We start from the raw sequence: 18,330 nt of genomic DNA, 5'->3' as shown, positions 1-18,330 counted from the left end.
GGTTCTACCTGGGCCGAGGGACCCCCTAGTGCCTCAGGCTCCGGCTGAGCGAGTGCCACAGGGGCCGAGCATTGCTCACAGTGAGGGTAGGTGGAACCTGCAGGTAACATAGCCGCACAAGAGGTACAGGTAGCAAAATAACCCTGTGCCTTGGCCCCCTTGCTCCTTGTGAACGACATGCTGTTGTCTCCCAGGAGCGTGATCACTGAGGGTATATAGCCACAAGTGAACAGTACAGCTGAACCGGAAAAAGTATACAAATATAATGTATCTATATACAGTTCAGCACCCTAGGGGGACCAGCACCGGTAACCGGTGTGGCTTACCAACCGCTCCAGCGGTGTGTGGCCACCAGATTCCCTGCCTCGGGTCTCCCAGAGCTGCAGCCAGAAGTCCTCCACCGGCAGTATGTGTTAAAACATGGCTGTCGGCGTTCACAGGGGAGGAGGGACCCGTGGGCGTAACTTACAAAAGTGCGGGAACTGGTGCCCCATAGGGATTAGTGAGGGGGGAGGAGGACAGCAATGTGTGCTCCAGCCCTCACTGTCGGCGTCAGACCGACCGTCCCGCCCTTGCCCCTGACTGGCAGGCCCGGGGGCGGGCGTTTAATGTACTAGGCCGTAAAAACCGCGGCCGGCAATCAGGCACGGTCGGCGCGGTAGTCCCGGACAAAAAACAACACTGCAGGCGCTGCAGCGTCTGAGGCCCAGGTGCTCCATGCACCGTCCCAAAGGGGACACAGAGTACCTGTAGTTGCAGGGCCTTGTCCCTGACGATACTCAGTCTCCTGTCCGGCAGATACCACCAGGGGCTGCGGAGGGAGCCCGGTCCCAGTGCCTGGATGACCGGTTAGGATCCCACTTCACCCAGAGCCCCTAAGGGATGGGGAAGGAAAACTGCATGTGGCTCCTGCCTTTGTACCCGCAATGGGTACCTCAACCTTAACAACACCGCCGACTCAGTGGGGTGAGAAGGGAGCATGCCGGGGGCCCTTAGGGGCCCTCTTTTCTTCCATCCGAAATAGTCAGCAGCTGCTGCTGACTAAAATGTGGAGCATTGTGTGCATGTGTGCCTCCTTCAACACAAAGCAAAAAACTGATGGGCCCGTGATGCACGGGAGGGTGTATAGGCAGAGGGGAGGGGTTATACTTTTTAAAGTGTAATACTTTGTGTGGCCTCCGGAGGCAGTAGCTATACACCCAATTGTCTGGGTCTCCCAATGGAGCGACAAAGAAATATATATTATATTATAATAGCTTGTTTACACAGGCAGAGTGCATCTGTCAATGATCAGGTGCACATAGTCTTTCATTGTACTCAGTAGCACATGTCCTCTATGCACAGGATGATGTGCCGCTGCTGAGAACGATGATTTTGTTAAAGGGAATCGGTCACCAGGCTTTTGCTATCCCATCTGAGAGAAGCATAATTTAGAGACAAATACCCTGATTTCAGCGATGTGTCACTTGCTGAGCTGTTTGCTCTGATTTTGATAAAATCAATGTTTCTCTGCTGCAGATCTAGCAGTTATACAGAGCTCATGAATATTCTGGACTAATCTGGCAGCACTGTTAAGTAGTCCTCTAATGCTAATCTACTGCTGAGTAATCAGGGATTTTATCAAACCTACACTAAGTAAGTGACACATCGCTGGAATCAGGATCTCTGCCCCTACGTTGTGCTGTTTTTAGATTAGGTGGCAAAACCTGATGACAGATTCCCTTTTAAGCAAGCTAAAATGTCACCTGATAAAGAAGTGTTTTGGGCATTTGTTCGGTGATCAGCAGTCTATTTTCACTACATGATTATTGGGAAACAAGCATTCTTTAAATGCAGTGCAAATGCACCCTTAGTAAACTGGATGAGCATAAAGTAGAATGTGAGGAACACATTTCCCCCCCCCCCCCCTCTTCCTTTCATAGCAATGGTCTGAGCTGCCTGGTCTATTTTCCATCTGTTGTGGTAATGCGTTCGTAATTGTTTAATTTTCCTGTTATTTCAGAAACCATTAAGTGTGACTGTAGTTCGAGATGGAAAGTCCATTCATTTGGGACTTACACCTCAGCGATGGAATGGAAAAGGGCTTTTAGGGTAAGTGGCTCTATAACATGCCGGCCATAGATTGCACAGCATTTCCAAACTGATAAGTTTCCTTAAACTGCTATATGCATATTGTCTTTTTGGAGAAAGAGGACAAACTCTAGTGCCACTAATTGCAAGTAGCAAAGTGAAAAATTAAAATCAAGCCTTGCCATAGGAGTTAGGATAAAAGCCAAACCAAAATCTCAATTTGCAGACCTGGTGCTTCGGGGTGTTACCCCACGTCAGTACAAAGCATGATATGTGACTTGGCTGTATGAGAGGCTTATGACTGGGATCTAAGGGGGTAATGTTTCTCCTTGAGGAGAGAGAAATGTCAAGCATGTCAGTGTAAGGAAGCTTATAAGCCATGCAATGCTCCTCTAGGAAAGTAAATATGCAAATTGCCTCTTCAGAGAGAAAGAGAACTTGAACTCTAGTGACACCTATTGGAAGTGGCATGCCTAAAAGTTTACATATTTAACCCCTTTATGACATCCACCATACATGTACTGCGTATGTTGGAAGCTGGTGTATGGAGGGCCTCACTGGTTCAGCTCGCTCCATATTCGGCACATAATGGCTTTATGTCCCAGCCGTTACTAACCATCACGGGTGGAGCGGAGTTCCACCCACAATTGTTAACCTGTTTAAATCCCACTGTCAAACTCTGAGAACAAGATTTTGCCCCGATGCCGGTGTTTTCTATTTTCAGCTTCCATTGGCGCACCTGTGGTTTGATTTAAAGGTCACCAGTGGGTTGTTATGGCAACAGGGGGTCTGCTGAAGACCTCCATGCTTGTCATAGTAGCGCTCCCTTGAAACCCTGCCTGTGGCCGGGCTTCAAAGGAGACTGATTTTTGCTATACACAGTAATACCATCAGATGATCGCAGGTTATAGTCTTCTAAGAGAACTATTTAAAAAAACAGTGAAATGCAAAAAAAGCATCAGTTCAAACAAATACACATATGTGGTATCGCTGCATTCAGAAAAGTCCGATCTATCAAAATATGAAAATAATTAACCCGATCAGTAAATAAAATAAATAAAAATAATTCAAGAACGATGGGTGTTTGGGTCGCTGCAATAACGCAAAAAAAAATGCTGTAGCAAGTTATCAAAACGGCATGCCCATCCCAAAATGGTATCAATGAAAATGAAAAAACGTAATGCAAAACAAAAAAAGCTATCACACAGCTCCATTGCCTGAAAATTTGAAGTGTTGCAAGTCTTGGAAAATGGTGACTCAAACCCTCCCAAATTTTTTTTTTTCTTACAAAATCCTGATTTTTTTTTTTTTTTTTTTTTTTTTTTTCTTTTTTTTTCAACACTAAAATAATAGAAAACTGGACATGTTTCGTTATCGCCATAGTGAGTAGAAGCCTATTGTAAGGCTATTTTTTACCAAAAAATGCACACTGTACAAACTCCTTCCCCCCCCCCCCCCAAAATGTCAGAATTCTGTGTAAATTCTGTGTGTGTGCGGTAAAATGAAGGGGTGACATTCAAAAGTCCTATCTCATCTCGTAAAACAAAACAAAAAAACAAAACACAACAAGCCCTCATATGTCTATATGGACAAATAAAATAAAAAAAAGTTATGGCTCTGGGGATAAGGGGAGGAAAAAGCAAAAACGAAAAGTGTCCAGGTCACAAACATGTTAATTTCCCAGAGGAACATTGCATGGCTTATAAGCCTCCTTACAATAGCATGCCAGGCATGTTACACTCCACCGGAAATACGTTACCCTTTAGATCACTTTTCATTGCTGGTAATCTTTAAGTCAACAATGAGATGTTGCGTTCACAGTCCATCAGCAGAGACATACAGGCATCTGTTTAAGTGAAGAACACAAGCAATTGATTATTCTATTTAATTAACACTAGAAGTCCCAGAGAGGGGTCATTTAACATTTCTACCTTTTGGAACCCAAAAATCGCTCGAAATTTCTGGGACTTCTAGTGTTAAAATGAACCTGTCACTAGATTTTTAATGTATATACCAAAACTACCGCCTTCAGCAGTTCCTGTGCTGCATTCTATAAAGGTGCATGTTATCCTCTGACTCCCCTTGTATAGCCCCTAAATACCTTTTGAAAATCTCCAGCACTGTATGTAAATCCGGACGGTCCAGTCTGATGGACGTCCTTGGTGCGATTCCTGACCCTCCTATCCGCTCTGATAGCCGTGTTCTTGTTATGATGTCATCCACATTGCCGACTGAAATTTTGCGCCTTTGCAGAGACATGATCATTTTGTGGAGGCGCACTTATTAGGCTCTGACCGCAGAAGGGTAGAGCAAAGTGTGCAGATTGCCGGCTCGCGCAGGCGCACTTTGCTTTGCTCCTCTGCTGTCAGAGCCTTGGAGTACACAGAAGAGAAGGGAAAAGTATGTACTATTAAGGCCATGTGCGCACTAGAAAGTGACTTTTTCTTAAGGAAAATCGGGACCCTTTTAAAGAATCATGCACCCGCGGTAAAAAAAAATCGCAGCGAAATCCGCATGCGGTTTTACCGTGGATTTTCCGCAGGTTGGTCCCTGCGGATTTTTACCATTATCCATGGCAAAAACCGCAGGTACCTGCAGAAAAGAAGTGACATGCTCATTAATTCCACAGCGGAAAATCCGCGGGTTTAAAAATCTGTGTGCGCACAGCATTTTTTTAAAACCCATATGATTTGCTACGGAATAGGTGCTGCAATGTTAGATACATTTTCTGCAGGAATTCCACGGCAAAATCCGCAGCGTGCGCACAGGACCTAAGAAGTAATTGCTGCTTGGAAGTCAAGTTTTAGCAGATAAGAATAGGACCGCCTGTTCAGCTATGTAGAGCTGGATGCACAGAAATCTAAATAGGATAAAAAAAAAAATACAAAACAAGACAACCCGACAGTACAAGAATTAGAAACATATTGTGCTTAGTCTGTATATGAACAGTAAGTATGCATTTATTGGACTTTGTGAAAAATAATGGAATCCTGGGAGTAACCCTTGTAGAGGGGTGAATCCATGAGAAAATGTTATTTAATCCCTTCATGACATTGCCATTTTTCGTTGTTTTTTGTCCTTCCCTTCTTCCAAGAGCCGTAACATTTTACTTTTTTGTCAATACAGCCTTATGAGAGCTTTTTGTTGCGGGATGAGTTGTACTTTTTAATAAAAGCATTCATTTCACCATAAAGGGTAATATAAAATGGGCGGGAATTCCAAATGCAGTGAGACTGCAAAAAAAAAGTTCCACAATTTTGTTTTTTGAGGTTTTTTTTTCTTATTTTATTACCTCATTCACTATATGGTAAAACTGAGCTGACAGTATGATTCTTCAGGTCAGTATGAATACGTGGATACCATAAGTGTCTAGTTTTCTATTACTTTAAGTAGTTTGTTGGGTTTTTTTTTACTTAAACGTCTGAATTATTTTTTTTTTTTCTTATAAAGAACAATTTTTTGGTTTCGGCACCATTTTCCAAGAACCGTAGCGTTTTTCTTTTTTGAAACTTGGGGCTTAGTGATGAAGGTGTGTGTTTTTTTTTTTTTTTGTTTTTTTTTTGTGCCGATTTTTTGTTTTTAAGAATATCATTTTTGGGTAGATGTGATTATTTGATCGCCCCTTATTGGATTTTATTGCAATGTTGCCTTGGCCAAATAACCTGTAATTCTGTCGTGTTTTTTTTTTTTTTCTTCTTACGCTGTCTATCAGATTAATTTATTTGATATTTTGATTGGACAATTCTGAATGCATGAATGCAGTGATGCCAGATATATGTGTATTTATTTATTTATTTATTTATTTATTTATTTTCAATGACGCATAAGAGGGGGTGATTTGAACATTTGTGAGTTTTATTGTGTGGTTTTTTTTTTTTTTTTTTTTTTCTTTTGTATTGTATTTACTAGTCCTCATCTGATCACTTGTGCTACACAGGGCAATGCATCAGCACTCCTCTGTGTAGCAAAAATCGCTATCTCTTATGAATGTCGGCTCGTAGCATTCACAGGAAGATTGTCATGACAGACACGGGTCATGAGCTCACCCCTGGTTGTCATGATAACCCATCAGTGCCCCGTGATCACGTCACTTGGGGTGCCGATGGGAGCTTGGAATGATGCGCTCCCTACAGGCGCTTGTTAAATTTTAACTGGTTAACAGCCTTGGACGGATCTCCGATCCACCCACGGCTGTTAGAGGCACATGTCGGCTGATCAGAAAAAACGGTCATGTGCAGGGAAAGATGTGTGAAACCGCCAAAGTCATGATGGGGTTAAAGATAAAGAAAAATCATCTTAGTAGCTGCTTAATAATATTAGTGCATTTACTTTTCAGTACCTCAAATCAGCAGAAATTAAAGGGGTATTCCAATCTACAACATCCTCTCCCAATATGTAGTAGGTGTAATAATATTAGACAATATCTCCAATTTAAAAATTCTCCTGATTATAGCACATCTCTTACCTCATGTGCAGGGCATTGCAGCTTAGGTATCCAGTGTTACGAACACAAGCAACAAACGGTCACTATAAGGGCTCTTTTCCACTTGCGTACCGCTTCCGATGCGGGAGAATTGGAAGCGATATGCTAATGACCCTTTGCTGCAGGTGTCAGGTCTTGCGATTGCATCATAGGTGGAGATGGAGGGAGCACTTTCTCCCCATCTCCTACGCTGTCTGTCTCTGCATGCACTGCACTGCAGTCGCATAACATGCCAGTGCAGTACGATGCTGGGGTGCGTGAGATGAGACTCTGTGCAAAACGCAGCATGCTACGATTGCAAGATTCGTGTGGAGAAATAACAGGAAAGAGGAACCTGCCTCATTGATTAACACTGGTGCGAGTGCAATCCGATTTTTAACCCCTTCAGCCCCGGGGCACTTTCCGTTTTTGTTTTTTGCTTCCCTTCTTCCGAGACCCGTAACGTTTTTATTTTTCCGTCAATCTTGCCATATGAGGGCTTGTTTTTTGCGGGACAAGTTGTACTTTTAAATGAAACCATAAGTTTTACCATATGGTATACTGGAAAACAGCAAAAAAATTCCAACTGTGGAAAAACTACAAAAAAAAGTGTGATGGCACAATAGTTTTTGGGATGTTTTATTCACGGTGTTCACTATATGGTAAAACTGATGTATGGGTGTGATGCCTGAGGTTGGTGCAAGTTTGTAGACACCAAACATGTATAGGTGTACTTTTATCTATGGGGTTAAAAAAAATTCACAAGCTTGTCCAATAAAAGTGGCGCATGGTTTGCGCCATTTTCCGAAAACCGTAGAGTTCTCATTTTTCTGGGATCTATGGCTCAGTGACTGCTTAATTTTTGTGTCTCGAGCTGTCGTTTCTAATGGTACAATCTTTGCGCAGATGCTACGTTTTGATCGCCTGTTATTGCATTTTGCGTAAAACTTGTGGCAACCAAAAAACGTAATTTTGGCGTTTTGAATTTTTTTGCCACTACGCCGTTTACCAATCAGATTAATTGATTTTATATTTCTTTGTCGCTCCATTGGGAGACCCAGACAATTGGGTGTATAGCTTCTGCCTCCGGAGGCCACACAAAGTATTACACTTTAAAAAGTGTAACCCCTCCCCTCTGCTTATACACCCTCCCGTGCATCACGGGCTCCTCAGTTTTGTGCTTTGTGTTGAAGGAGGCACACATTCACGCAAGCTCCAGATTTTAGTCAGCAGCAGCTGCTGATTATATCGGATGGAAGAAAAGAGGGCCCCAGGGCCCCCGGCATGCTCCCTTCTCACCCCACTAAGTCGGCGGTGCTGTTAAGGTTGAGGTACCCATTGCGGGTACAGAGGCTGGAGCCACATGCCGTTTTCCTTCCCCATCCCTTAGAGGCTCTGGGAGAAGTGGGATCCTATCCGGTCATCCAGGCACTGGGACCGGGCTCCCTCCGCAGCCCCTGTGGGAATCTGCCGGACAGGAGACTTAATATCATCAGGGACAGGCCCTGCATCCAGAAGGTACTCTGTGTCCCCTTGGGCACGGTGTATGGAGCGCTCGTGTCACGGACACCGCAGCGGCTGCTGTATTTTTATGACGGCCGAGACTACCGCGCCGACCGGGCCTGTTTGTCGGCCGCGGTATTAAATTTAGTCCCCGGCTTCTGCGGCCTAGTACCATAACTCCCGCCCCCGGGCCTGCCAGTCAGGGGTAAGGGCGGGACGGTCGACTTGACGTCGACAGTGAGGGCTGGAGCATACTTTAGGTGTCCTCCTCCCCCCTCACTGATCACTGTGGGGCACCAGATTCCCGCACTTTATTAGTCGCCGCCCACGGCCCCCTCCTCCCCTGAGAGCTCCGGCAGCCATTTTTTTTTTTTTTTTAAATCAGATCTTTTTTTATTAAATTATTAGGGATCAATACAGAGAGTATTTCACTTTTCATATAACTGATAACAATAAACAGATAAACACATGTGATTTATAAATCAGGTTCTTTCTCTGCATGTATGTAAATATAATAATAGAGTTCTCAAATCATAGTTATATTATATAGCTTGAGCCTACAAACCTCGTGGCTCTACAAATAAACAAAACTTAAATTATGCAATAATGCCTCAGACTAACAGGAACACCTCCTCCATCAGCCATGTCGCTCCACATCATATTGCTATACTCTCCCGCCCCTCCCTCTCCGTGCAGTCATCCATGAAACCGTTCCAGTCCTCTCTCACCTCTTCATTCAAAGTCCACTTCGTCACAGAAAAAACTAGTTTTAATTCCCTTCCTCACACATGCCATCACTGCAGGCACACCAGTAACCGGTCCAGCATTGCATCCCGAACCAGTGCACTAGAGGGTAGGCCCGGCAACTCCATCCATGGCCGCCAAATGTTGTAAAACTTTTTCAATGTTTTTCTTTTTAAATAAACTCCCCTTTCCAATCTTATGACGTTATTTAATTTGTTTTTGAGCTCTGGTAATGTTGGTGGTAGAGGGTCTAACCAGTGATATGCAAGTAGCTTTCTTGCTTGGTACAAGATACGGGCTATTCCCAGGGCTGTTGGAGAATCCGGATCCACTTCTCCTTCCCATAGACTCAACAGGCACAGGCGGGGCGACGGTGGTATTGTGATATGATATATTTGATCTATAAGTCCCAGGGTTTGGTTCCAGAAATCACCAATGTGTCCACACTCCCACATAACATGCATCAAATGGGCATCATCCTGTCCACACCTAACACACTGTGTGTTTGGTCTGAGTCCCATCTTAAATAGTAGACTGGGAGTTTTATATACCCTGTGGATGAGATATATTTGAGACAGCTTTTGGCACTCCGATACCGCCAGTTTAGGAACTTGTTCCAATATATCAGACCACTGGCCTTCCGTCAGGGGACCGACGTCTCGTTCCCATTTGCTTTTAACAATCAATGGATGTGTTTCCAGATGGGCAGGTAGTAATTTTTTATATAGTTCCGAAATAAGACCCTTAGAGGACTCAGATGTAAGCAGCCTATGTAATGTTTGATTATGTGTCACTGTCACCGGGTTTGTCCTCCCCTGTCTTTCCAGTGCGTGTCTCAGCTGCAAATACTGATAAAAGAAGACATGCGGAAGGTGAAACTCCGTTCTCAGTTGTTCAAAGCTTTTAAGAGTATTATTTTGTAGTACTTGTAACACTAAATGGATCCCTTTATCCTCCCATCCTCTGAACCCTACTAATTTTTTAATTTCTGGCAAGTCGGGGTTCTGCCACAGTGGCCAGAGCTCTGTAGGTCCGCTTATCCCCAAAAGAGACTTACCCCTGTCCCACACCCGGAATATCATAGCCAGTGTGGGATATCGTGCCCCATTTATCTGTCTTTGTCCCACATCCAACCGGCAACCTGGGTACTTCCATACTGATCCCTCTCTCACTATATCACCACTGGTATCATACCCTCCTTCTTTGCCCCAACCCCTCAGATGTTGCATCTGGGAGGCTATATAGTATATATATGGGTTTGGTACCGCCAGTCCTCCCTCCTCCTTTCCCCGCTGTAGCACTTCCAGTCGAATCCTAGCTTGCTTTTTCTTCCAAATAAGTTCCCGGAATATTGTATTAATTTTTACAAAAAATTCCCTACATATCCACACTGGAGAATTATGTATAAGGTATAGTAATTGTGGCAACATTACCATTTTAATTAAATTGGATCTGCCGATATTTGATAGCGGCAAACGGCACCAGGTATGCACTTTTTTGCTCTGAATCGCTGTAACAGGGGTTCCAGATTTAGGGCCTGGAAATCCTTCGGGATTGGGCTGACAATTACTCCCAGATATTTAAACTCCCGGACCACAGGAACTGGAATCTGTAAGTCCGAAAAGTCCCCCGGAAGGGGGTCCAACGGCATTAAAGCAGACTTGGACCAGTTGATTCGTAGACCAGACCTCTGTCCAAATTCCCGAATGATATTCATTGCCGGCAAAATCGAGGAACGTACCCTGTCTAAATATAAGAGTAGATCGTCTGCGTATAATGATATCTTTTGTTCCACGGCTCCACACAGAAATCCCTCTACCTCCCTGGATTTCCGTATTGCCACTGCCAACGGCTCCACTGCAGTCGCGAATAGCAAGGGTGAAAGCGGGCACCCCTGTCTAGTATCTCTTCCAAGAGGAAAAGACTCGGAGACCCTGCCATTAACCCTAACCTTCGCCACCGGTGAGTCATATAGCAGTTTTACCCAATTTATGAATCTATGTCCAAAGCCCATTTTCCGAAGTACAGCCCACATATATTCCCATTCAAGGCTATCGAACGCCTTAGCGGCATCTAAAGACAAAATTGCCCTTTCCCCCGGTACCTCAGAACTATGTTGAATTCCCAAATATAATTTCCTGAGATTCATAGATGTGGCTCTGCATGGAATGAAGCCTGTCTGATCACTCTGCACTATAGATGAGATGACTCGGGACATCCCATTGGCGAGCACCTTGGCCAGCAATTTAATGTCTGTTTGTAGGAGAGAGATTGGGCGATACGAATCCGGGATCTCTGGATCTTTTCCGGGTTTTAATATTAAGACTATTAAGGCTTCCCTCATAGAGGGCGGGAGGACCCACTGCCTTTCAGCCTCTTCAAATACCTTAAGTAGTTTGGGTAGCAGTAAGGGTGCATACGCTTTATAAAACTCTCCAGGCAGGCCATCCGTTCCCGGAGCTTTTTCATTTTGTGTCTGGCCAAGCGCTTCCTCCAGTTCTTCCAATGAGATGTCCCGGTCCAGCAATTCCCTGTTTACATCACTCAGTGTAGGAAGAGAGAGAGCATCCAAATACTGCTCAATCTCAGTCTCCGTGAGGTCACAGTCTGATGTGTATAGCCGCATATAATACCTCTTTATTTCTCTTATTATATCCTCGCTTGCTGTTACAAAGTCACCTGATTCCGTCTTTAACCTATTTTTATATAAGAAGATCCTTCCTGTGCTCTAATGACTGTGGCCAGTAGGTGCCCCACGCCCTCCCCCGCCATAAAATAATTTTGTTTAAGGAAATAACGTTTATTTTCTTCCGGCAGCCATTTTTACATCATTCCGCCGGTGGAGGATTTCAGAAACGAGCTCTGCAGCTCTGGGAGGCCCAAGGCAGGGAATCTGGTGGTCACACAACCGCTTGGGCGGTCGGTAAGCCACACCGGTCACCGGTGCTGGTCCCCCTGGGGTGCCGAAGTGTATATATTTATAGATATATCTGTATACATTTTCTCTGTTCGGCCGCATTGTTTTTGCTGGCTATATACCCTCAGTGATCACTCTCCTAGGACACAACAGCATGTCGTTCACAAGGAGCAAGGGTGCCAAGACACAGGGTTATTTTGCAACCTGTACCTCTTGTGCGGCTATGTTACCTGCAGGTTCCACCTACCCTCCCTGTGAGCAATGCTCGGCCCCTGTTGCACTTGCTCAGCCGGAGCCTCGGGCACTGGTGGGACCCTCGGCTCAGGTAGAACCGCCGGCTGCCCCTATCCAGGTGACAGGGACAGAGTTTGCAGTTTTGGCTGAGAAACTCTCTGAGTCGCTTTCACAATCCATGGCTCAGTCTATGGACAGATGGTCTGCTAAGATACTAGAAGCCTTGCAGTCCAGACCGGTCCTTACACAGGCCCCGGGCACTGTAGGATCATCGCCCCCAGGGCCCTCTCGGGCTGCGCCGCAGCGTGCTCCTGGGGTGGCCCCTATGTCTCACGGGGAGGACTCCGGCACGGACCACAGTCCCAGACCGGCTAAGCGGGCTCGCTGGGAATCTTCCCCGACTTCATCACGCTGTTCGGGGTCTCAGCTTGATGACTCTCTGGAGGATGAAGTGGACGTCGCAGCTCAGGGCTCTGAACCTGACGTTGCTCTCAATCTTGATACACCTGAAGGGGACGCCATAGTAAATGACCTTATAGCGTCCATCAACCAGGTGCTAGATCTCTCTCCCCCAACTCCACTTATAGAGGAGTCGGATTCGCAGCAGGAAAAGCACCAGTTTAGGTTTCCCAAACGTACACGGAGTGCGTTTTTCGATCACTCTAACTTCAGAGAGGCTGTCCAGAAGCACAGAGCATTTCCGGACAAGCGCTTTAATAAGCGCCTTAATGACACACGTTACCCCTTCCCCTCTGACGTAGTTAAGGGTTGGGCTCAATGTCCCAAAGTGGATCCGCCAGTCTCTAGATTGGCGGCTAGATCCGTAGTTTCAGTGGCAGATGGTTCATCGCTCAAGGATGCCACTGACAGGCAGATAGAGCTCCTGATGAAATCCATCTATGAAGCCACAGGTGCATCTTTTGCCCCGGCCTTCGCAGCCGTGTGGGCACTCCAAGCTATCTCAGCTTGTCTGTCTGAGATTAATGCGGTCACACGTACCTCTGCTCCGCAAGTTGCGTCCTTGACTTCTCAGGCGTCGGTATTTTCATCCTACGCCATGAATGCCGTCCTGGACTCTGCTAGCCGTACAGCGGTAGCGTCCGCCAATTCGGTGGCAGTCCGCAGGGCCATGTGGCTACGCGAATGGAAGGCAGACTCTGCTTCCAAGAGGTTCTTAACCGGTTTGCCATTTTCCGGCGACCGATTGTTCGGTGAGCGATTGGATGAAATTATTAAGCAATCCAAGGGAAAGGACTCGTCCTTACCCCAGTCCAAGCCAAACAGACCTCAGCAACGGAAAATTCAATCGAGGTTTCGGTCCTTTCGGCCCTCAGCCAGGTCCCAACCTTCTTCGTCCAACAGGCCACAGAAGGGCCAGAGGAACTCTTATTCATGGCGGTCTAAGTCACGTCCGCCAAAGGCCGCCGGAGGCACCGTCTCCAAGGCGGCCTCCTCATGACTTTCGGCCCCCCCAAACCGCATCCTCGGTCGGTGGCAGGCTCTCCCGCTTTTGCGACGACGCCTGGTGGCCAAATGTCCAAGACCGATGGGTGAGAGACATTCTGTCTCACGGTTACAGGATAGAGTTAAGCTCTCGTCCCCCGACTCGTTTCTTCAGAACATCTCCGCCCCCCGAGCGAGCCGAGGCACTTGTTCAGGCGGTGAACACTCTGAAGACAGAAGGAGTTGTGATCCCCGTTCCCCTTCAGGAACGTGGTCGCGGGTTTTACTCCAACTTGTTCGTGGTGCCAAAAAAGGACGGATCATTCCGTCCCGTTCTGGACCTCAAACTGCTCAACAGACATGTGAGAACCAGACGGTTTCGCATGGAATCTCTCCGCTCGGTCATCGCTTCGATGTCCCAAGGAGACTTCCTAGCATCAATCGACATCAGGGATGCGTATCTCCATGTGCCGATCGCACCAGAGCATCAACGCTTCCTGCGTTTCGCCATCGGGGACGAACACCTTCAGTTTGTGGCACTGCCGTTCGGCCTGGCGACAGCCCCACGGGTCTTCACCAAGGTCATGGCATCCGTTGTGGCGGTCCTACACTCTCAAGGCCACTCGGTGATCCCTTACTTGGACGATCTCCTAGTCAAAGCACCCTCCCGGGTGGCATGTCAACACAGCCTGACCGTGGCTCTGGAGACTCTCCAGAGATTCGGGTGGATCATCAATTTCCCAAAGTCAAAGCTGACACCGACCCAGTCACTGACTTACCTCGGGATGGAGTTTCATACTCTCTCAGCGATAGTCAAGCTACCGCTGGACAAACAGCGTTCGCTGCAGACAGGCGTACACTCTCTTCTTCGGGCCCAGTCACACCCCTTGAGGCGCCTCATGCACTTCCTGGGGAAGATGGTGGCAGCAATGGAGGCAGTCCCCTTTGCGCAGTTTCATCTGCGTCCACTCCAATGGGACATTCTCCGCAAATGGGACAGGAGGTCGACGTCCCTGGACAGGAACGTCTCTCTTTCCCTGGCAGCCAAAACCTCTCTTCAGTGGTGGCTCCTTCCCACTTCTCTGTCGAAGGGAAAATCCTTCCTGCCCCCATCCTGGGCTGTGGTCACGACGGATGCGAGTCTGTCAGGGTGGGGAGCGGTTTTTCTCCACCACAGGGCTCAGGGGACCTGGACTCCGACAGAGTCCTCCCTTCAGATCAATGTTCTGGAAATAAGGGCAGTGTATCTGGCCCTGAAGGCGTTTCATCGCTGGCTGGAGGGCAGGCAGATCCGCATACAGTCGGACAACGCCACGGCGGTCGCGTACATCAACCATCAGGGCGGCACGCGCAGCCGTCAAGCCTTCCAGGAAGTTCGGCGAATTCTGCTGTGGGCGGAGGCCACAGCATCCACCATCTCCGCAGTTTACATCCCGGGCGTAGAAAACTGGGAAGCAGACTTCCTCAGTCGCCAGGGCATGGACGCAGGGGAATGGTCTCTTCACCCGGACGTGTTTCAAGAGATCTGTTGCCGCTGGGGAACGCCGGACGTCCATCTCATGGCGTCGCGGCACAACAACAAAGTCCCGGCATTCATGGCACGGTCTCAAGATCACAGAGCTCTGGCGGCGGACGCATTAGTTCAGGATTGGTCGCAGTTTCGACTACCTTATGTGTTTCCTCCTCTGGCAATGCTGCCCAGAGTGTTACGCAAGATCAGGTCCGACTGCCGCCGCGCCATCCTCGTCGCTCCAGACTGGCCGAGGAGGTCGTGGTACCCGGATCTGTGGCAACTCACGGTGGGTCAACCGTGGGCACTCCCAGACCGACCAGACTTGCTGTCTCAAGGGCCATTTTTCCATCTGAATTCTGCGGCCCTCAACCTGACTGTGTGGCCATTGAGTCCTGGATCCTAGCGTCCTCAGGGTTATCTCAAGATGTCATTGCCACTATGAGACAGGCCAGGAAACCAACGTCCGCCAAGATCTATCACAGGGCTTGGAGGATCTTCTTATCCTGGTGCTCTGATAAGGGTTTTACCCCCTGGCCATTTGCCTTACCCACCTTTCTTTCCTTCCTTCAATCCGGAATGGACAAGGGTTTGTCTCTCGGCTCTCTCAAGGGACAAGTTTCGGCGCTTTCCGTGTTTTTTCAAAAGCGTCTAGCCAGACTTCCGCAGGTCCGCACGTTCCTGCAGGGAGTTTGCCACATAGTCCCACCTTACAAGCGGCCGCTGGAACCTTGGGATCTTAACAGAGTGCTAAGGGCTCTTCAGAAACCACCTTTCGAGCCGCTGCGGGATGTCTCTCTATCGCGTCTTTCGCAGAAGGTGGCTTTTCTAGTGGCGGTTACATCGCTCCGTAGAGTGTCGGAGCTAGCAGCGTTGTCATGCAAAGCCCCCTTCCTGGTTTTTCACCAGGATAAGGTGGTTCTGCGTCCGGTCCCGGAATTCCTCCCTAAGGTGGTATCCCCTTTTCATCTCAATCAGGATATCTCCTTACCTTCATTTTGCCCTCATCCAGTTCACCAATGTGAAAAGGATTTGCACTTGTTAGATCTAGTGAGAGCACTCCGGCTCTACGTGTCTCACACGGCGCCCCTGCGCCGTTCAGATGCGCTCTTTGTCCTTGTCGCTGGCCAGCGTAAAGGGTCGCAGGCGTCCAAGTCAACCTTGGCTCGGTGGATCAAGGAACCGATTCTTGAAGCCTACCGTTCTTCTTCTGGGCTTCCGGTTCCTTCAGGGCTGAAAGCCCATTCTACCAGAGCCGTGGGTGCGTCCTGGGCATTGCGGCACCAGGCTACGGCTCAGCATGTGTGTCAGGCGGCTACCTGGTCTAGTCTGCACACTTTCACAAAACACTATCAGGTGCATACCTATGCTTCGGCAGATGCCAGCCTAGGTAGGCGAGTCCTTCAGGCGGCGGTTGCCCACCTGTAAGAGGGGGCCGTTTTCGGCTCTTTTTATCGAGGTATTCTTTTACCCACCCAGGGACTGCTTTTGGACGTCCCAATTGTCTGGGTCTCCCAATGGAGCGACAAAGAAGAAGGGAATTTTGTTTACTTACCGTAAATTCCTTTTCTTCTAGCTCCTATTGGGAGACCCAGCACCCGCCCCTGTTCCCTTCGGGCTGTTTGTTCTTTTGTGTACACATGTTGTTCATGTTGAATTGTTCTTTTGGTTCATGGTTCAGTTCTCCGAACATCCTTCGGATTGAATTTACCTTAGACCAATTTATAAGTTTCCTCCTTCCTGCTTTTGCACCAAACTGAGGAGCCCGTGATGCATGGGAGGGTGTATAGGCAGAGGGGAGGGGTTACACTTTTTAAAGTGTAATACTTTGTGTGGCCTCCGGAGGCAGAAGCTATACACCCAATTGTCTGGGTCTCCCAATAGGAGCTAGAAGAAAAGGAATTTACGGTAAGTAAACAAAATTCCCTTCTTTGATCAGGCATTTCTGAACGCAGCGATACCAAATGTGTATATTTATTTATTTTTTTAACCCTTTAATTTTCAATGGGGGGAAAGGGGGGTGATTTGAACTTTTAAGTTTTTGTTTTCATTTTATTTTTTAAAACTTTTTTTTAAATTGCTATTCCCCCTAGGGGGCTATAGCGATCAGCAATCCGATTGCTCTTATCTATCTGCTGATCACAGCTATACAGCTGTAAACAGCAGATTCAGTCACTTCCTGTTTCTCTCTCTGCTCCCGGCCGAGGGAAAACTAAAGTGAAACTTCATAGCTGCAGGCGTTATCACATGACACTGCTACGATCGCAACCACCGAAAGTTACGTGATCACGCACGTGACTTCCGGTGGGGCCGGTGGTAAGTAAAAATCATGGCCGCACGCATATAGATCTCGCTGCCAGACTTTGGCAGCGAGATTTAAGGGGTTAAATGTTGCGAGTGGAAGCGATTCCACTCACAACATGGAGGCACACATGTCAGCTGTTGAAAACAGCTGATATGTGTGCCGACCGCCACCTGCCCGCGGCAGGGGGCGGGGCTTAACGGGACACGCTCCATGACGGATATATCCGTCCATGGTCGTGAAGGGGTTAATATCGGATTGCACTTGCACATGCAAATCGCAGGTGGTAAAGAGCCCTATGAGTGGACATAACCATAGATACTGAAGCTAAAATGCCCTGCACACGAAACAAGAGACATGGCTATATCAGGAGAACTATACTACATCTCTAAGTGGAGGTATATGTGATTATTATTACACTTAGCAAAAATTATATATATAACCAAGCCTCACCGTGTCTTATTTGAATGATGTAGTCCGCTTTGTTTATGTGGGTCTCCAGCCACAGCTTAGACTCCAAAGCTTCTCATGAAAAAGGATAAAGTGGCGAGTCCCATAATTAAAATCTTCATCTTTTATTCAGCAAATTTTTAAAACATCATGATGGTTGAATTATAGTCTCAACATGTTTCAGTCAAGCATGCCCTTAGTCACTGAGATCCAAAATCACTATAACCCAAGGTTTAAAAGCACTAATTCAACAACCAATGATCATATAGACATCTGTTAGCAATAATTACACATATGAAGATCATTTACATAATCACAAGTGACTCCATGAATTTCTTCAAATGAATCAATAGAGATACAATGTGTCATTCCTATAGTTCATTCCCTTAGGGTATTTTGTATCCAATTTTTATAATTCTCTCAATAACAGGTTTTTTTTTCCGTACATCTCCTACTCTATTAGGCTGGAATCACACTTGTGAGTGTAAAATCGGTCCTATTCTCATGCCAGAAAGTCGGATGATTTCTGTTCACATTTCATCAGTATGCTGTCAGTGTGCAATCAGTTTTTACCCTCAGCAGATGCTACTCATGTACTGTTATGTACAGGAGCATTTACATTATTCTCTGCTACTTGCTAGAAATCTATTGTGAAAAACGCATGTCACTAGGATGGTCCGTATGCACCCATAGAC

General features: G+C 46.9%; 1 protein-coding gene across 2 annotated transcripts in view; it reads left to right on the top strand.

The window, feature by feature from the left end:
* Window positions 1–18,330, top strand: part of PSMD9 (proteasome 26S subunit, non-ATPase 9) — a 55,994-nt gene that overhangs the window by 30,429 nt on the left and 7,235 nt on the right. For both annotated transcript variants that reach the window (XM_075341827.1, XM_075341828.1), the window contains exon 5: window positions 2,003–2,091. In XM_075341827.1, the coding sequence (XP_075197942.1) occupies window positions 2,003–2,091 (89 nt within the window). The remainder of the gene's footprint in view (window positions 1–2,002; window positions 2,092–18,330) is intronic.

Source organism: Anomaloglossus baeobatrachus, chromosome 1 (genome assembly GCF_048569485.1).
Source record: "Anomaloglossus baeobatrachus isolate aAnoBae1 chromosome 1, aAnoBae1.hap1, whole genome shotgun sequence".
Lineage (NCBI taxonomy): Eukaryota > Metazoa > Chordata > Amphibia > Anura > Aromobatidae > Anomaloglossus > Anomaloglossus baeobatrachus.
This window is presented reverse-complemented; position numbering and strand designations above follow the sequence as displayed.